Raw genomic sequence first — 20,252 nt, 5'->3', positions numbered from 1 at the left:
TCACAAAAAAACATAAAATTCTATTCAGGACAGAACGTGCTGTCTGCTCTGACCTTTACTTTGGGTGTGTATGAAGTGCGTGTTAAAACTCACAGGTTTGGCTGGAAGAGTTAGTAAGTAAATGGATGGCCCTTCCAAAAACACAGGATCTGTGAGTATAGAGGTCTCATTAACTCTTCTAGTGCCTAAGGCTGATTAGACTGGCTTGCCTCCTGTACTATATTTAAAGTAAAGTATTTGGGCCAGTCTAATTCTTGACGTCTAAAAATAAATAGTTCAGATTAAAGTTGAAACAATAACTCTAATCCAGCCCTGGGCTAAGCAGGTGCAGATCTGTTGCAATCCATGGAGTTGCTCCCACTTGCACTGGAGCTGAATTTGGTCCAGTATGTTTTAATAAAGATTTAAAGCATAATCCCCACTTTGAGGATTTAGAAGAGGGTTTTTGAAACTAAAAACACATTTCTTCCAAATGAGTCATGGTTGCTGGCTGTGGTGTTGTCAGTTTCCCCTCACACCTGAGTACTAAGTAATGTACTAAATGGGGCAGATTTATAATAGTCAGCTTCCTTAGGGATTGTTTCAGTCCTTCATTTCAAACATACCTGTTAACTAAATCTCCTTAGTGAACAAGAGGTTAACCTTCAGTCCTCTTGAATTAGATGCATAGGAAGACAGGAGGAGGAGGAAAATGCCTTTGGGAAGTTAGACTTCAACACCCAGAATGAGTGGGGTGAACATCAATGTGGGGAGATTCTCATTTCTCATTCTGATCAGATTAATTTATTTTGTTAAATATTGAGGTAGAGACCTTGCTGACTGCCATTGTGTTTTTCTGCTGAGTCATCACACTATCTGACAGTATCTTTTTATATTTCTAATTTTAAATCCTAACTAGCTTATCCTCTGTGTTTGGAGAGAGCCTAGCATATTTTGGCACTACCACAATCTAAATAATCAGCAGGTGTAAACTGGCATAGCTCCCATTTTCATTAGGTCTGTAAACCTAACTTGGACTATGAGATTATCACCAAAACACCAATTTATATCAGCTGGGGATTTGGGCCATGATTTTTGGCCTGATGGTGTCCCTTTAAAAAGTGGGAAGATATGTCTTTTTCATCCTTTATTTATTACCTTGGTATCTGAGCTATTAATAGTACCTTAGTAGTATTCTTTTTAAAGACCTAAATAACAATTAAAAGTAGCACCAGATTCTATTTTTCCAAAAGTCCTTTTGATTGTACATGACTGTGTTCCAATAACTTAGTTATATTGGCCTCATTTGCAGTCCAGCCTTAACAAGACTTCCATATTTTGGTCCATGATTTTGTAGGCATTAAAAATTGTGAATATAAAATTGTATCCACAATAATTTGTGGGGATAACTGAGTTTCTGTCAGTGGGTCCCACTCTAGGTATGCAGGAACCACATGCATGCAACACTGGATTTTTCTTGGCTATCAGTGTCCACCAGGGCTGTGCATGCACTCTGTGCTTCATTTCCGTCTTACCGCCCATTGCCAGGTGTCCAATCCCCTAGTTCTTAGCTTGGGCTAAACTCTGAAAAATTATGAATATCTTCAGACCCACTTCTGAGCTTTGATTTTTGACTTCAGTGAACTGAGTAATCATTGGAAATACAGTTCAGAGGTGCTCTGATTGACTCCAGCTCAGCAAGAGCGTACCTACCAGAGGACAGGTTCTTATCGTTCACTCAGTGGTGCTTAACCTACAAGTGAAACCAGCAATGACAGTGTGTCTATATCCGGGGCTATTAGGCCATACGTCAGTGTGCATATGTGACATGCCACTTGCCCGACTTCTCCTGTAAGCTTTATACTTGTGGCTGAGATCCATGTATGCCCCATATGAGCAAATGTGATAAAGACTCATCTCCAGGATTGCAAGAGCTGGCTTGGTGGTTGGACATGAACATGAGGAGAAAGGTGACATTTTTAGTCCCCCTTCCTTAGGATAATGTTTATCATGGACACACCAGGGACAGGCTGAAGGACCCACCTGAAACACCTCCAAATGCAAGGCACGTGGGCTCGGGACAATTTGAAGCTACATATTAACGTTTTGAAACTAAGGATTATCAGGCTAGCCCTATATAACGTTCTTGCCCATTTTGCAGAATTCTAAGGTACAAATTCTGACAGACAACATGTTGGCAATTCATTAGGTAAACAAACAAGGAGGTGTGTGATTATCCCCTCTGCCTGGAAGCCATTAAGTTTTATATCATCAACATGAGGTGACCCCACAAGCTCTATATCTTCCAGAGATCAGCAATTACCTAGCAGACTTTCTGAGCAGAATTGTGCTAACCAAACAGGAGCGGTTACTACAGAAATCCATCCTAGACCTGATATTCCATCAGTTGTGGACTCCCATCAAATTTGTTCATCACAGAGGATACCACCAAGTGCTGGAACTTTTATTCCAGAGGAGGCATGAGCTCAGGCTCTCTGCTGGATGCCTTCCTCCTTTGATGGTCTTGAACTTCTGTATGCATTCCCACCAATTCCTCTGATTCCTAGGATAATATCCAAGGTCATAGAGGATAATGCCTCGGTCATCATGATAGCCCAATACTGGCCAAGACAGTTTTGATGATTAGATCTGCTGCAGATGTCTCAGCAGCATCCTATACACCTTCCAACTTGCCTGACATAGAACCCCAGAATCACGGTCAGATATCTCACCCAGGCCCACAGACGATGCATCTGATGGCAATGTTGGCTGGTTGAGCAACACTGACAGAGACTGCTCCCTACCAGGCCAGAAAATTCTTAAGCAGAGCAGGAAACGTTCCACCAGGAAAACTTAATCCTCCAAATGGATACGATTATCTGTGTGCGCAACTCAGAATAATATTGAGTCAATGGAGTCCCTGATACCAAAGATCTTAGACCATATCCTGCTCCAAAAACACGTGGGGCTAGTGCTTAACTCTCTTAAAGTCTACCTTTCTACAGTATTGGCATGTTACGCTCCAGTGCAGTCACACTCAGTCTTTTCACATCCTATGGTATTCAGGGGCTTTCTTCATGCTTGCTCTCCAGTCAGAGACCTAACTTCATTATGGGCCACAGTGTCATCCTTCTAAAGCTCACGAAGACTTCTATTGAACTGCTCTGGGACTACTCAATATACCTGTCAAGCTGTCAGGAGTGGCTTCAAAGCCCGAGTACCAACCTCGGGGCAGACTGTTAAGAAGCAGGGCACACCCACCAAACTGGTTGTGAGTTCAATACTTCGATTTCACCAACCTAGCATCAAGTGTGAATTCCTCAGCACTGTAACAGCCCAACCATGGAGTCCCATATAGTCAGCTTGGTTAATCCAGTTTGTCTTGCTTAACCTAAAAGCTTAACTTTGTGATAGATCGTCTCTTACACCAAAAATCACCATAATACTGCAGTTACTCCTAGTCCCAAAGGACCAGTCACTTTCCCAAGTCAATTACACTTTAGATCTTACAAAGACAATGCTTGTAGCCAGTCCTATAATAAACTAACTAAAGGAAATAGAAGTTATTTACAAAGTTAAAGGAGGTAAACATATACACACAAGTCTTAAGTTCTAAAAGCTGATAGAAGCTTCTATAGTAAGTAAGCTTTATATGTCCTTTAGGACTACCCTGGCCAAGCACTGCAGAGCTTTTGCTTATGCTTAGTAATCCTTGCCCCTCCGAGTCCAAGCAGCATAAAGATAGTTTATTCAGGGATTTTTATTCCCTTCCTCCAGAGTTCAAGCTGATGGGATGAGTCCACCTGCACGTCTCCTCTTCTTTGGTGTGGAGGGGTGCAATCAACGATGTCTTTTCTCCTCTGATGTTCTGCAATGGTTTGTCTCGGGTCTATGGGCCTTCTTTTGTTGGGCAGGAGATACACCTGTGGCAAACCAGTATTTCATACTTGTTAATGCTTCTCTCCTGTGGTTTATAGTTTGAGTGAACACTTAAATATTACCATATAACGTGATACAGATATAAGTGAGATTAATGCATGCGGTAACTCAGAAAGCATTTCATAAAGTCCAAAACACTAAATACATTTTTATAAACCTAATACCTAGTTTAACAATAGTAACACAGAGATGAGCCATACCTGTTCCCAGCTCTGCATTTGTCAGTGGTCAGTTGAGGCCTACGGGCCTTGACATGAGCTGGCACCTGGTCTGCCAGCATCACAATACCACCTTACCATCAAGACAGATATTCTCATGGCCATTTCATCAGCATGGACAGTCAGCAAGTTCCAAGCTTTTATGTCTGGATTGTTTTACACATCCTTCCAAAGGGACAAGAGGGTGGTGAAACTGTACCCCAAAGTCATCCCTAAGGTGGAGTTGGAATTTCACCTGAACAATCCATTACTCTATCAGTCATCTTCTTGAAACTGCACTCAGTGCCAGGAGAAAAGAAGCTCCATATTCTGTATGTCTCCAGAGCCTTTCTGTATTACGTCAGTAGGACTAAATGTTTTGGGTTCTCTCCCCATCTCTTCTCGGCTATATCTGATGCCTTGATTGGCTGTCTTGTCACAGAGAATCCTTGAAGTGGCTTGTGCAGTGTATTTCCACCTGCTATCAGCTGGCTGGCGAGCCTCTCCCTCCGAATGTCAAGGCACTTTCCACCAGGGCACAGGTACCTTCTTCCACACACTTCAGATACATGCTGATCTCTCAGATCTACAAGGCAGCAATGCAGCATCGCCTGCCAACTTTTGTTAAGCATCGCCTGGCAGCCAAATCGGAGACCACGTTCAGGACAGCAGTACTTTAATCTCTGTTTGATTGATGCAGCTGAACTTCAGGGGAGGGATACTGCTTGCCTATCACCTACAGTGGCATCCACACTGACAAATATTTGAAGAAGAAAAGTACTCGTCACTAACTGTTCTTTGAGATGGTGTAGTCAGTTTGCACCCCACAACCAGCCCTCCATTCCTGCTTTTCAGAGTCCTCAGCCACACAGGCTTTGCACTGTAAGGGAACTGTGGGAGGATTGTAGCAGCCCCCTGGCCTTTATGGCCTTATGCAAGAGCACAGGGAGGCACTGGCAGCATGGATGGCCCTGATGGATACTGCTAATCAAGAAAAATCTGGTGTCATGTGCATGAGGTGCTTGTGTTCCTACAGTAAGATCCACACTGCCTACGGCATCTCCGAGGATCTCAGTTATTGTAGGGCAATTAACTGCTCTTCACTTGGACACCTTCAGAATCCATTTATGAGAGCACTGAATCCTGATTCGTTCAAGTGACATTAATTGCTGCTGCAGTTACTTGTGCCAGAGGCCTCTGAATGTTTGTCCCAGGGTCTATAGTTATTTCCACATCTCTTTTTCAGTGGAAAGAAACTTTTGGGGAGGAATTTGAGCATAAAAGAATGTGGCATCTGAACTGGGATTATTACTTTTTAAGAGGCCAGTGAATGTGAGTTACTGTGTGTGGTGTGATAAGAAATGGCCCAGCTTTGTGTGTGCACTGCACCATTGAGCTCTTTGCAGTTGACAGTGACCAATGTGCCCCTCAGTGCTGGTTGGCAGCATTGACGTCAGCCCATAGCTGAGAAATTAGCTGCAGCCTGCAGGGAAAAGAGGCAAAGCAAAACCATATCATTTCTCCATACACCATGACCAAGCTGTTTCTCTTTTTACATTTTAGCTTCTCAACGAGCCCCATAGTGCTTTACTCAATCTGGAGCCAGAAAAAAGTTTTTCAAAAATAGAGAAGTTTAATGTCGGCATTAATGGGATCACAGCAATAAAATATCTCTTGCAGCAAGAAGCCGAGTTTATAGGCGTTATTCACTGTCTTAATTGTAAAGTTGCCTCCCACCTCCAGATAAAAATGCTCCCTGTCCTCTAATCCCAGGCCTATAAACCTCACTGGGATGAACAGCAAACCAGCACGAACACTATGCTTTCCTTGTAGCAGGTGCAGAGTTACCTGGAATGATAGGGGCCTAACCCTGCAACCTTTTATTCAAAAAGGTGTGTGTAAAGAATCATATGAATGAAGATTTTGGGGATCAGGCTCAGTAATTTATAAAACCTGGCAGGGGACCATTTTTTGGTTCTGTTTATATAGCCCCTAGTACAATGACGTCTTGGTTCATGACTTTGGCTACTAGGCAAAATACAAATAAGTAGTGATAATTATTTAGTCTATAGCAAATAGGATTTTGGAGTTCCATCTTATCTAGCTATATGGTGCCTTTCCCTCCTCCTAGAGTATTTGTAGTAAATTTGCATTGGCCACTCTTAACTCAAAGCAGTCATATAAAGCATAGTTTGTCAAAGACATAGTAGTGTTTGCCAGTAGCTAATCATGGTGTTTGTCAGAGTCTTAATAAGCTAATTTGTCAAACTTAAATAAAGTGCACTGGTGCTTGCAGGCATAAAAGATGGAAACGACCTATTCCAATAGGTCATCTAGTCTGCCCTTGCCAGGCCAGGATTGTTCCCTTCAACACATTTTCTAGTGCTTTCTCCAGTTGAGTTTCAGCTGCCAAGCCATGAGACTTCCCCTGCTTCCTTGAGGAGACCAGGCCAGTGTCTCACAGATCTCACCGTTGGAAATTTTTCCTGTTGTTCTTCTTAAATTTACTTTTTCTTAATTCCATCCCATTATTCTTAGCTTCAGCCCCTATGGTACCACACTGAACAGAGGCAGCGTTGTTCAGGAGATGGTGCACAGGACTTGGAGCTAGGAATTACTAAATTCTGAGCCTGGCTCTTATGCTGAGGCTGTGGGCAAGTCATTTCACTTCCCAGCTCCATCTTCACCTCCACAACACTGACCTCCTTCACAGGGGAACTTGGAGGGTTAAGTAATGAATGTGCACGGAGCACTTAGAAAATCCAAAGTGCTACGTAAGTGTGTAACCCATTGCTGAGCATGGTACAGGACTACTCCATGCCCGATCTGCAGAGGATATGAATGTGTTACAGCTACTGCTGAAGAGCACTAGCTCAGGCTATAGCTGCTCATGGTTTTAGCTCTAGAGGTCTCTGGTTCAATCCCTTACATGTCAGCCAAAATGATGACTGTCAGAAGTGCTAAGTAGATGCTATGCCTACATTCAGTCCTGAAGGGTATTTAGAGATGTTTATAGCTGGAACTGTTGTTATCAGTGATAAACAAACCCTCTCCTCACAGCCTACTGATACAGTAGCTAGAGAAATTAGAGATGGGACCAAGCTGCAGTATGTGTAACTGGATCTGAATGATCCCAGAATCTAAAGAAGTTTGGGCTTGGGGTACTGAGGTTTGGCCCAATTTAGATACAAGGGGCAACCATGAAGTTTGAGTCCAGCTCTGAACTCTCTGTTGATAGAGGGTTTAGGAAGTGTGGTTTTGAGCTGGGCCCATCTCCATGACACTAGGCTACCCTTATCTCGCCCCTTACACATACATTTAAGCCTTGTTTACTCTGTGATTTCAGCCATGAGTGTGGCTGCACTAGTAGGAAATCCTAGCATAGACACTAATGCAACTTGTTTTTAACTAGTCCAGATTATCCTGGATTCCACCCTTAGGCCTCATCTACACTTAGGAATAGCCTTGCATAGTAACCAGTCGCCAGCTTTCGGTGTAGTTGCAGGGGTGCTGACCCCTATGTGTAGAAAGGGGCATGCAGGAATAAACCTCTATTAGCTCCATCCAAGCAAACTCCTGTGTGTTTTTGTCTATGCCTAAAGCTCAGCCATGGTGCAGCTACATGGATTGCTGAATTAGAGCTATTCCTGGAGACAGACAAGGCCAGAGTCAATGTTTGGCTCTCCCATACTGGTGACCTTTGACCTAACCACTTATTCCTGCTTCTAGGGGAGAAGTACGAGCTGCATGCAGGGACAGAGTCCACCCCGAGCGTGGTGGTGCACGTCTGCGACAGCGACACAGAGGAAGACGAGGACCCAAAGAATTCTCCAAAGCCAAAAATTATTCAAACTCGGCGCCCTGGTCTGCCTCCTCCTGTGTCTAACTGAGCCTCTCCAGCGGAAGCAGCACTTCTCTCCTCCAGCATGGCTCTTTGTTTTTCTGTTTGCTATGTTTTGTTGAAGGGCAGCCATTGCCTCTTGGGTAATGGGACATCTCGCTCATTGAAATCCCTTCTCTGTACTCAAGCCTGTCTAACACAAGGGCTAGGAAAAAATTCTTTGTACATGTAACCATATCACCTGCCATCGAGTGTGACAGGTCTTGTGAAAGGGGCTAGAATAGGCTGGGAAGAGGGGAGGGAGTTTAGTTTGAGGGTTTTTCATAGCATTGCACATCGTAATGATAGCAAAACCAGAAGCATCGCTTAGTAAACTAGTGATGGGCAAATAGGCTGATGTTGGGATTAATATGCAGATTAGCAGAACATTCTTCTCTGCTCCCCTTTCCACAGGATCCCACTCCCCGCCCCCACCCCCCCACTACTCCCCAGCAGACCTGGGTCTCCCACTTGTCCCTCATTCTTACCTGGTGTCATCTTGTGAGGTAGCAGCTTCGTGGCCTTTAACCTCTTCACCTCCACTTACTAAGCATTTATCTTGTGGGAGGCAACTTCTGTAGGAGACAAGAAGTTTTCTGCATGTTTCAGTTACAGCCAGAGGACTGAAACACTCCTGTCCCTTGACTGCTGCTGAATACGTTGGCCCTTTAAATCTGGGGCTGACACACTCTGGAGTGCATTGGGCTGAAAGAGGAGGCAGGATTTTGTGAAGGAGGAGGTGTCCTTCATTCCTTTGTCCTCCAATGACAGGGAGCCAGGCTGCTAGCAGTGGGGGAAATCCTCACATTCCATCCGAGTAGGAGGGCAAGGATATTACTTCTCTTTTCCTGCACCCCTGAGGTTAGGGTGAAGAAGCTAACTTCCCATTACACTGGGATTCATTACTGTCTCATGGTAGCAGTGATGGACAGAGGTTTCCAGTGGTATGCTGGATAGCCCTGATACTCCAGCTATTTGCAAATATTTGCCTATCCCTAATAATCAGCACTCCCCCTCCCCCTTTCCTTGATGTGTTTTAAGGTCCATATTAGCTGTATGCAGTATTCTGCGCCTCCCCCCACCTCCCCGGCCAAATAAAACAGGACCACACTTAAACTTGAACTTAGACTGCATGGAATTTACTCTCCTGTCTCACTCACTTCTACATGTCCCTGTCACTCATAACATGCACAGGATTACTGACATTTTTGTGCGTTCATTGTGGCTGGTAGCAGAGAGTACTTAGATATTTGGATTTTCTACCTGGGCAGATCATCTCTGTTAATTATTCTCATGCACGCTCACCGTTTTGAGAAAGTGCTTTCTAGAGATCTAAGCCTCGCTCTCACAAAGGCACGTGAGCTTAACTTGACACACGTGAGTAGTTCCATTGAAATGAATGTTATGAAAGCGAAGCGTATGCATAGGGCTTTGCAGGATTGGGACATAAGCAAATGAGCTGCAGTTCTATCCCACCCCTTGAGATGACACTGAGGGGTTCCATGTTTAAACTCTCAGTATCTTTCCGATCAAATTTGCTCCATTTACAAATAAAAAGGTTTTGGGGTTTTTTTTGGTTTTTTTTTACTTCTCAACCCTGCAAGGTCAGCCTGGGATCTGAAAGTCAAGCTAGGTTCTGTAATAAAACCTTTATTAGGAAGTTTCTGAAAATTACAGTGGCAGAATCTTAATTAACAATAAGGATACGCATGCTTCAGTGGACTCTAGCTCATTCTCCCATTGCTGTATTGATTCAGCAATACTGACAGAAAGAAAAACACCTCATTTTGTCACTAAAATCAACAGAGACTTCTCAATGCCCATTGGGAGAACAGAGCTGTGGGTGTAAGAATGAGCCATTTTTAGAGAGTTCCTTTTCTGACCATCACCATTCTTTAATATTCCCTCTAAGAACTAGAGCCTTGCTTCTGCATAACCCTTATAGTGATGATTCTCAGTGCAGCGTGGACACCACTTAGGATACATTCACATTTACGTTCAACAAACATGTTCAATGCAGCAGAGACCCAGCTTAAATGAGACTTGACTTTAACAGCTTTATGGGATTGAGACAGAGAGCCTTCTTTAAAAAGAAAAAAAAAAGCTTTTCAGCTAGTTTCACATTTTTATGTTCTGACAATGCTTTCAGAATGATTTAAAGAATGATATTCTTCTTAGTTTAAATCACCTTCCACCCTGGGACTATAATATGACCATTCCGGCTGAAAATGGTACATCAGGCAAGCTATAGTATTTAAGGAGAACAAATCCCCTCCTATTTCATGTGTCATTGCATAGATAAAAAGCTATTTCGTTGTCACGATCTCTTGGCTTTAGACAGTTAATTGTGAATAATATTTTTATGTGAGGTTTAAATGTAACATTTCCTGAATAAAACCGTCACTTTGAGATGGCTGAGATTTGGGGGCCAGATCCTCGGCTGCTGTAAATCTGTGTACCTCCATTTACCTCAGTTTACACCAGCTGAGGATCTGGTCTTTTATGTACAAAAATCAAACAATGAGGAATAAGAAACCCAAACCTAGTCCCCACATCGAAGACTTTTGGGAGTCTGGAGCTGGGTCCAAACGATGCAACTTGGGCCCAACTCAGATTAAAAATCTTATTGTGACTGAAGCATCAGTTTTAGTTTAGTGGTCACTTCTGTCTTATTGTCTCAAGGTGCATTATGGGGCATGCACACAAGGGATACTTAAAGACAGGCATAGTTAGTTGACTATGTTAGGTCCTAAAAGAGTGGAGCTATAGGGTACTATGCAGGAGGGTGTGGGAAATAGCTTCATTGTCCAAACCACAGAAAGAAAAACACAGTTGAAAGATTGAGACAACCCAAGGGAATCCTGGTATGGCTGCAATCAGCATTTATAAATCACTGTGTGAAAGGACAATACATCTGATATTAGAGATTAACCCCTCTAGTATGAAAATAACATTTGAGAACCTGGTAAGCCAGCTTTGTAGCTCACCAGCAGCCTAAGCCTGACTACTAATGGAAAACAGACTTCCTCAAAAAGGGCTGACCACTCTGAAAAGTAAATTTTCTACATAAATTCAGAAGTCCAGATCCTGTGGCCCTGCTGACTTCAATGGGAGTTTTGTCTATGTAAGGTCTGCAAACTCAGCTACTATGACTTTCACTTGCTGTATGAGGATTTGCAACACCAAAAGCAGATTCTGCTTTATAAGAGCACTATAAATCAGGACTAACTTCACTGGAGTTACCCCTGATTCACACCAGTGTAAGGCCACATCCAGACTACCCGCCGTATCGGCGGGTTAAAATCGATTGCTCGGGGATTGATATATCGCGTCTAATCTAGACGCGATATATCGATCCCCGAGCGCGCTTATATCGATTCCGGAACTCCATCAACCCCAACGGAGTTCCGGAATCGACACGGAGAGCCGCGAACATCGATCCCGCGCCGTCTGGACGGGTGAGTAATCCGATCTTAGATATTCGACTTCACGTAGCTGAAGTTGCGTATCTAAGATCGATTTCTCCCCCCTAGTCTGGACCAGCCCTAAGTGACGACAGAATTTGGCCCTGATTCTTTAAATTTGCTTTTCAAATGGGTTCTGAGAGCTATTGAAATAGTTTTCTAGAGGTGAAATGGCACCCTCTAGTGGATATACATTGCTCATGCCTCTGGCTAGAAATGGACTAGAGAAAATGAACTTTACAATTGCTACTACTGGTGTCCCCTCTACCCTGTTTGTCCTCCCCTTTCTTCTCTGAACTTAGACTCTTTCATACTCTGCATACGGTGACTTCTTTTGTAAACGTATTTGTGCATTTAACTTCCTTAAACTCAAAGTAGGGTGCTCAAACATTTATAAATAGCAGTCAATGTCAAAAGTCTCAGTGTTGCAATGGGACCCTTGTGGGGACCCACTGTCATCACTAGAACAGCATACTAGCTGATCCCATGGCAGGATTGCCTCCCTCCAAAAAACCCTGCTATAATATCTGAGCTAAGTGGATCAGTACTTACAAAAAAAACCAACCACCTTGAATAGGGTTAAAATGTGTCCTGTGGGTAAACTACAACCCTGCTCTTTCACATTTATTTGCTCCCAAATTGGCTAGTTCTCTTTTCATGCAGTGACAGTGAAAAGGGCCTTTCTTGAGACAAAGGGAATGTCTTTTGTATAGAATGATAATCAGCTAAATAGTCTTGCAAGACTTTACAGTGGTATGTCCTAGCACTGTGAGAGTTAGTTATGTGTCAGCATTTCCATTATACTGTACACACCTTTTAAAAACTATTCTATTTAGTCATATTTTATAGGAGTATTAAAAGGTTATTGGCTAATGAATCACTTTTGCACTTGTATAACTCAGAGCTTAGTTTTAAAAAATAAATATGGCAAATGATGATTTGTCCATGTGTTCTACTTGCTTTTGGCATTTTGAAAAGCAATCCTCAAGAAAGGTTAAAACAGTCTAGAGTACTGACTAGTGTGAATGTGCACTAGTGCTTGCTACTGAATGGAACCAGGACTGCTTAAAATGTGTATCACAGGTCACATGCTGCTGACTGGAGATGATCCTTTAGTTCAAGTGGGCCTGTGTTTCTGGAGCAGGAGGATAAAGGAAATATAAGTGTGATATATGCAAGTTTTCACTTCAGTCACTATTGTTTTCTGTACAAATTATGACAATTCCTGGCTAGATAGGAAGCTAAAATTCAAATCTAATTTAAGTAGTTGCAATTCCATTGACTTCCATAAACTTACCCTGCTTATACCATATCTGAATTTGCCTGGGATTATGTAAAAATAGCATACTGCATCACTTCAGACAAGCAAATATGTGTCTACCAACTGAATCACTCCACAGTGGCTGTTAAAAATGGGTAAACATGATACATATGCATATTTAAATAGGTAACTTGGCATTGGGAAAATGCCTAATCTTAAAAAGAAAAGAACAATACTAATCCTGATTACCACAAAATATCAGAGTGATGTTTTATGGTCTACCATGTCAATTCATGTAGTGTATTTTTCCTCTTCCTCCAGAATAGTCCTGAAGGATTATTTTGTGTTTAAGGCAAAGGACTGGAGCCAGAAGATATGGGCTCTCTACCCAGCTCTGCCAGAGATTTCTTGTGTGTGACCTGCAAGTCGTTTAGATCTAATTTTCATAAGTGACTAATGTTTTTGGTGCCCAATACAAGGCGTCTTAAAGGAGCCTGATTTTCAGAGAGATGGTGCTCAGAACCTGGGGAAAATCAGGACCCTTTAATTTCTCAGATCGCCATCCAAAAATTGAAGCACACAAAAATCATTGGTCTCTACAGTGTAGACCTTATTCTTTGTGTCTGTTTTAAAAAGGTGGTAGTGATGGGATCCAGTGCTAAAATGGTCTGTATAACTCTTAATTATTCTCTGCTGCTAGGCAGCACGTGAGCTTGCCCAAGCAACAATGGGAAAAGATTCTTTAGCTGATTTGTACTGAAACATGACAATTGTCTAAATGCCATTTGTGTTTGAATATTGCATAAAAGGGGAGAACCACGTTGCCTGGAAATAAGCCCAGTGGTTGCCAAAGTGAACATTGGAGGCCATGTTTCCAGACAGGCCTCACCTGGACCCTGTATGGGCGAATGTAATAACAGAAGTTATATGCACAAAATTCCATTAAGCACTTAATCTGAACACACAAATGGGCTGTTACACTTCTAGAGTAGGGCATTTGCACACACAAGTGATAGTGTGCAATCAGGGCCTGATCCTGCAAGATGCTGAGCAACTCTTGGGAGTCAGAATTGAAGGCATGTCTTACCTCCAATTGTTATTCAGCACCTTACTGGTTCATGCCCTGATTACTTGCACAACTGCCTGCACACACAAAATTGTGCATGTATTCTGTTACCGGTGGTGTGCTTGGGGCTGTGCAAGACACCAATCAAGATAATACCCACCCCAAAGAGTTTATAGCCTAAACGGGACAGACATTCAAGTGGACAGGATGCACTGGGAAGCCCAAAGCAGGCAACAACTAGAATGATTATTGCTGACTCACTTTTTGCACAGAGGTCCCGTTTTCAAAGGGGACTCAACACCTCACAGGACTGGGCTTGTAATTACTTACTGCCTGATAATAGAGAGTCTGCAAATTATTTGTTAGAATTACTCACAGGCTCATCAGAATGATTTATCTGAGGTGATAACAGCCCAGCAGTCCTTTGTCATAGATTCGGGGTGGGGACAGGAACTGTTTTTTTCCTGGAAGAGAGATGTTGGGCCGGTTATTATGAATAATCCTGATTAGTGCAACTGCTATTCGTTTTGGTTCAGCAATTTCCTGCTAGCCACTGAAACTCAAAGTCACAGAACACTGTTTGTAGGTTCCCTCCTCCCCCCTCCATTCAAAATTCTTTAATAATAAAAAAAAAAAACCTTCTTGCAAATTTAGTTTTAAGTGCTGCAATTACTTATCCACTGTGCTAATGTATAAGAAAATAAAGCAATGTCTCATCTTGAAGCTTTTGCGTTCTCCTCAAGGAAGCCACTTTACAATAATAGTGGCCAAAATATACAAGGTTTGCTGGCTAAAAAAAATAAGGTACAGATTAAGGTACTGGACAGACCCTGGCCAAGATTAATACCTGGTGTAACAACACTGAAATTAACAGTTACGCTGGTGAGGAATACGGCACCTTTTATTCAAGAAGCTCATACAGGGCAAAGTTCAGCAACCCACACTGTACCATGTTCACCTGGCTTTGCAGTTGGAGTTATGGAGGCTTTTAGCAACACCATATGGGGCAGATTGTGCTGCGCCCCGTGCAGATGTGTAAGAGGGGGGTAGCCCAAGAGATCTGTTACCTCACATGCCTAGGTGAGGGTTGGCCATGGTTCCACTGTTTGTGCTCAGAAGAGTGCAAGGACAGTGAGGAGTGAATGCCACTACCTACCCCAAAGAGGTTGAGGCACCTGCAAACTGGCCAGTGCAGATGCTTTGGCTTGGAGAGGAGTGTAGGCAGCACAGCACTTGCACTCCCTAAAACACAATGCTATCCTGCATTCTTGCTAGGGCAGTGAGACACCATGCTGCCTCTAGGTCAGGGATGTTCAGAAGACATAATAAGGTTTATCAACCCATTTAACAGATACTCACTCCAAGATGGGTAAAGGTCACCCAGGGACTCTTTGGATACCAGTATTCCAACAATGCAGTATCTGCAAGCCCTAGTGTCCAGGATTTCTTTGTCTAGAGAATCTTGTTCCAGTAAGCACTAGGATAACCTGTTGCTCCACCTGAAGTGATGATCATCCTCAGAGTCAATGGGAATTAAAGGCATTCAGCACCTAGATAAAGACTCTAGGATTTAATCCCGTAATTCATATCCGTGATATAGAGGGCTCAATCTTGCCCTTGCTGAAATAAACAGAGGTTTTCCCATTGACTTCCTAAGAATAGGATCAGGCCAGCAGGAGTAAACTGATCTATCTTCTGTACATCAGAAAATCAGCCTTGTTTAATAAACCACTGAAAGTGGTCGATCATTAATCTAGTAGAGGACCATCATGTCTGCATTACTGTCCTGAAGACATGGTCTCTTCACTATCAATTTAGAAAAAAAAAAGTATAAATGTTTTGCATCCATTTTAGAGCAGACTGCTTCTCGTTCAGAGATTTCTGAAAGGAATGTGTCATCCGTATTGATTGCTTCATCCTTACTGTTGATTTGGCAAGTTGTCCTATTGTGATTAGCTGCAGAAGCCTTTCATGTATGTTATTGTGGATCTGAGATCATTAACCATGTTCCCCTCATTCAAGTGTCTGGATTGCTGACACAGATGTGACATATCTGTACATATTATAAATCAATACTATTTTTAACCATATATTTTGTACAAATACATTAGCTCTGTACTTCAGTGGAAATCTAATATGGTATTAAACATTTTGGTGGAATTACTGAACTTCTTGCCTATGCTTAATTTCCTTTGATTATCATTAATCACCACAGTATATTAATTTCAAGCAGCCAAAGCATTTCCCACAGCCAAGAAAACATTATGGGTTCTAGCTATTTGTAACAATAGATAAATGCAGCATGCTGTCTTAATGTGTGCCAATGGCTCCATCTAGTGGATTTCCCTGACAACTATAAGTTTGCCAGGTACCACTTTAATCCAGGAGGAGGAGGCTTCATTTTGTTGCCGAAGAATGAAGATTCACTGACTACCATCAAGGTGTGTTTATCAATCTATCAAGGTTTAATAGCTATGTATCTGTGGTACTGCCATAGGCTTAAGAGTCACAATATTTAACAATACAGAAAAACACAGTCACCTAAAGGCATCTAAGTAGGTTTCGTTAACCCTATGCTTGTGTATAATTTTATCCCACATCTGTGTAATGCAAGGTTTCTTGCACCTTCCTCTGACACCTCTCTTACTGACCACTGTCAGAGACAGTATACTGGACTAGATGGACATTGGTTCTGAGCCAGTCTGTCAGTTTCTGCGTACTGATGTCACATTTTATACAAATCAGACCAATAAAACACATTTCTAAGTTACATTCAAGTTGTGCACTAATCTTGGACCCCTAGTTTTTCATTTTGTCAATCTGTGCTTTAATAATGCAGAGTATCAAATAAGGCACAGACGGTACAACAATGAATGGTTAAAACAATAGCTATGTCTTATAATCCCCTGAATGTGTTCAGGTATCAACAGAAAACCAGACCTCCATCTTTACAGAAACCTAGGTAAAGTGGCAGAGGACCATCTTCTCCCACTGTCCCTCAGCTGAGTGGTGCCTTACTGCATGAGTAGACCATTGAAATACACCTCACAGAGTAAGACATCCCCAGGGCCACCTGGGGGGAGGGGAGGCAAGTGGGGCAATTAGCCCAGGCCCTGGACCCCACAGGGACCCCCACGAGAGTTTTTGGCGGGTCTTTGGTGGCAGGTCCTTCAATGCTGCTGAACACACCCAAACTGGGTGAAGGACCCACTGCCAAAGACCTGGAGCTGTTTCCGCTCCGGATCTTGGGCAGCAATTCAGGGGCGGGTTCTTCACTTGCTCCAGGACCCGCTGCCAAAGTGCCCCAAAGACCCGGAGTGGAAGGACCCCCACTGCCAAAAACCCCAGGCCCCCTGAATCTCCTGGGCAGCCCTGGGCATGCCCCCAAATGCAAGAGACAAAATCTGACCTTGAATGGATTATGTACAAGCCTCTCCTCCTGCCATTGCAAATTACTAGTAACTAGGCAGAAGTGGAAGTGTGAAATATACAACTAATACCTTATTATAAATAAACTTCATGAGCATGGGCCAGGCAGGAACAGCTTGCTTTTATTGTAGTGGGCAAAACCCTGGCCCCACAGTAGTTTGGTTTTGTTCCTGATTCTGCCGTTTTTATACTCTAAGGGCAGAGGAGTGGGACTATATGTGAAAGAAAATGTAGATTCAAATGAAGTAAAAATCTTAAGCGAATCCACATGTTCCATAGAATCGCTATGGATAGAAATTTCATGCTCTAATAAAAATATAACATTAGGGATCTATTATCGACCACCTGACCCGGAGAGTAATAGTGATGATGAAATGCTAAGGGAAATTAGAGAGGCTATCAAAATTAAGAACCCAATAATAGTGGGGGATTTCAGTTATCCCCATATTGACTGGGAACATTTCACTTCAGGACGAAATGCAGAGATAAAATATCTCGATACTTTAAATGACTGCTTCATGGAGCAGCTGGTACAGGAACCCACAAGGGGAGAGGCAACTCTAGATTTAATCCTGAGTGGAGCGCAGGAGCTGGTCCAAGAGGTAACTATAGCAGGACCGCTTGGAAATAGTGACCATAATACAATAGCATTCAACATCCCTGTGGTGGGAAGAACATCTCAACAGCCCAACACTGTGGTATTTAATTTCAAAAGGGGGAACTATACAAAAATGAGGAGGTTAGTTAAACAAAAGTTAAAAGGTACAGTGACTAAAGTGAAATCCCTGCAAGCTGCATGGGCACTTTTTAAAGACACCATAACAGAGGCCCAACTTCAATGTATATCCCAAATTAAGAAACACAGTAAAAGAACTACAAAAGAGCCACCGTGGCTTAACAACCATGTAAAAGAAGCAGTGAGAGATAAAAAGACTTCCTTTAAAAAGTGGAAGTCAAATCCTAGTGAGGCAAATAGAAAGGAGCATAAACACTGCCAATTTGAGTGCAAGAGTGTAATAAGAAGAGCCAAAAAGGATTTTGAAGAATGGCTAGCCAAAAACACCAAAGGTAATAACAAAATATTTTTAAGTATATCAGAAGCAGGAAGCATGCTAAACAACCAGTGGGGCCCCTTGATGATCGAAATACAAAAGGTGCGCTTAAAGACGATAAAGTCATTGCGGAGAAACTAAATGGATTCTTTACTTCAGTCTTCACGGCTGAGGATGTTAGGGAGATTCCCAAACCTGAGCCGGCTTTTGTAGGTGACAAATCTGAGGAACTGTTACAGACTGAAGTGTCACTAGAGGAGGTTTTGGAATTAATTGATAAACTCAACATTAACAAGTCACCGGGACCAGATGGCATTCACCCAAGAGTTCTGAAAGAACTCAAATGTGAAGTTGCGGAACTATTAACTAAGGTTTGTAACCTGTCCTTTAAATCGGCTTCAGTACCCAATGACTGGAAGTTAGCTAATGTAGCACCAATATTTAAAAAGGGCTCTAGAGGTGATCCTGGCAATTACAGACCGGTAACTCTAACGTCGGTACCAGGCAAATTAGTCGAAACAATAGTTAAGAATAAAATTGTCAGACACATAGAAAAACATAAACTGTTGAGCAATAGTCAACATGGTTTCTGTAAAGGGAAATCGTGTCTTACTAATCTATTAGAGTTCTTTGAAGGGGTCAACAAACATGTGGACAAGGGGGATCCAGTGGACATAGTGTACTTAGATTTCCAGAAAGCCTTTGACAAGGTCCCTCACCAAGGCTCTTACATAAATTAAGCTGTCATGGGATAAAAGGGAAGGTCCTTTCATGGACTGAGAACTGGTTAAAAGACAGGGAACAAAGGGTAGGAATTAATGGTAAATTCTCAGAATGGAGAGGGGTAACTAGTGGTGTTCCCCAAGGGTCAGTCCTAGGACCAATCCTATTCAATTTATTCATAAATGATCTGGAGAAAGGGATAAACAGTGAGGTGGCAAAGTTTGCAGATGATACTAAACAACTCAAGATAGTTAAGACCAAAGCAGATTGTGAAGAACTTCAAAAAGATCTCACAAAACTAAGCGATTGGGCAACAAAATGGCAAATGAAATTTAATGTGGATAAATGTAAAGTAATGCACATTGGAAAAAATAACCCCAACTATATATACAATATGATGAGGGCTAATTTAGCTACAATGAGTCAGGAAAGAGATCTTGGCGTCATCGTGGATAGTTCTCTGAAGATGTCCATGCAGTGTGCAGAGGCGGTCAAAAAAGCAAACAGGATGTTAGGAATCATTAAAAAGGGGATAGAGAATAAGACTGAGACTATATTATTGCCCTTATATAAATCCATGGTACGCCCACATCTCGAATACTGTGTACAGATGTGGCCTCCTCACCTCAAAAAAGATATTCTAGCACTAGAAAAGGTTCAGAAAAGGGCAACTAAAATGATTAGGGGTTTGGAGAGGGTTGCATACGAGGAAATATTAAAGAGGCTAGGACTCTTCATCTTGGAAAAGAGGAGACTAAGGGGGGATATGATAGAAGTATATAAAATCATGAGTGATGTGGAGAAAGCGGATAAGGAAAAGTTATTTACTTATTCCCATAATACAAGAACTAGGGGTTACCAAATGAAATTAATGGGCAGTAGGTATAAAACAAATAAAAGGAAGTTCTTCTTCATGCAGCGCAAAGTCAACTTGTGGAACTCCTTACCTGAGGAGGTTGTGAAGGCTAGGACTATAACAGTGTTTAAAAGAGAACTGGATAAATTCATGGTGGTTAAGTCCATAAATGGCTATTAGCCAGGATGGGTAAAGAATGGTGTCCCTAGCCTCTGTTCATCAGAGGATGGAGATGGATGGATGGCAGGAGAGAGATCACTTGATCATTGTCTGTTAGGTTCACTCCCTCTGGGGCACCTGGCATTGGCCACTGTTAGTAGACAGATACTGGGCTAGATGGACCTTTGGTCTGACTCGGTACGGCCGTTCCTATGTTCTTATATATGTTTGCGTGCCAATGGAAGGG

At 42.4% G+C, this 20,252-nt stretch overlaps 1 protein-coding gene across 3 annotated transcripts in view; it reads left to right on the top strand.

Moving 5' to 3' along the window:
- RCAN2 (regulator of calcineurin 2) overlaps positions 1 to 11,286 on the top strand; it is a 185,946-nt gene extending 174,660 nt beyond the window's left edge. For all 3 annotated transcript variants that reach the window (XM_030555272.1, XM_030555273.1, XM_030555274.1), the window contains one exon: positions 7,845 to 11,286. In XM_030555272.1, the coding sequence (XP_030411132.1) occupies positions 7,845 to 8,005 (161 nt within the window). In that variant the 3' untranslated portion in view covers positions 8,006 to 11,286. The remainder of the gene's footprint in view (positions 1 to 7,844) is intronic.
- The last annotated feature ends 8,966 nt before the right edge of the window (positions 11,287 to 20,252 follow it).

This window comes from Gopherus evgoodei, chromosome 3 (genome assembly GCF_007399415.2).
Source record: "Gopherus evgoodei ecotype Sinaloan lineage chromosome 3, rGopEvg1_v1.p, whole genome shotgun sequence".
NCBI classification, from domain to species: domain Eukaryota; kingdom Metazoa; phylum Chordata; order Testudines; family Testudinidae; genus Gopherus; species Gopherus evgoodei.
Note: the sequence above shows the minus strand (reverse complement) of the source record. Positions and strands in the feature narration are given on the sequence as shown.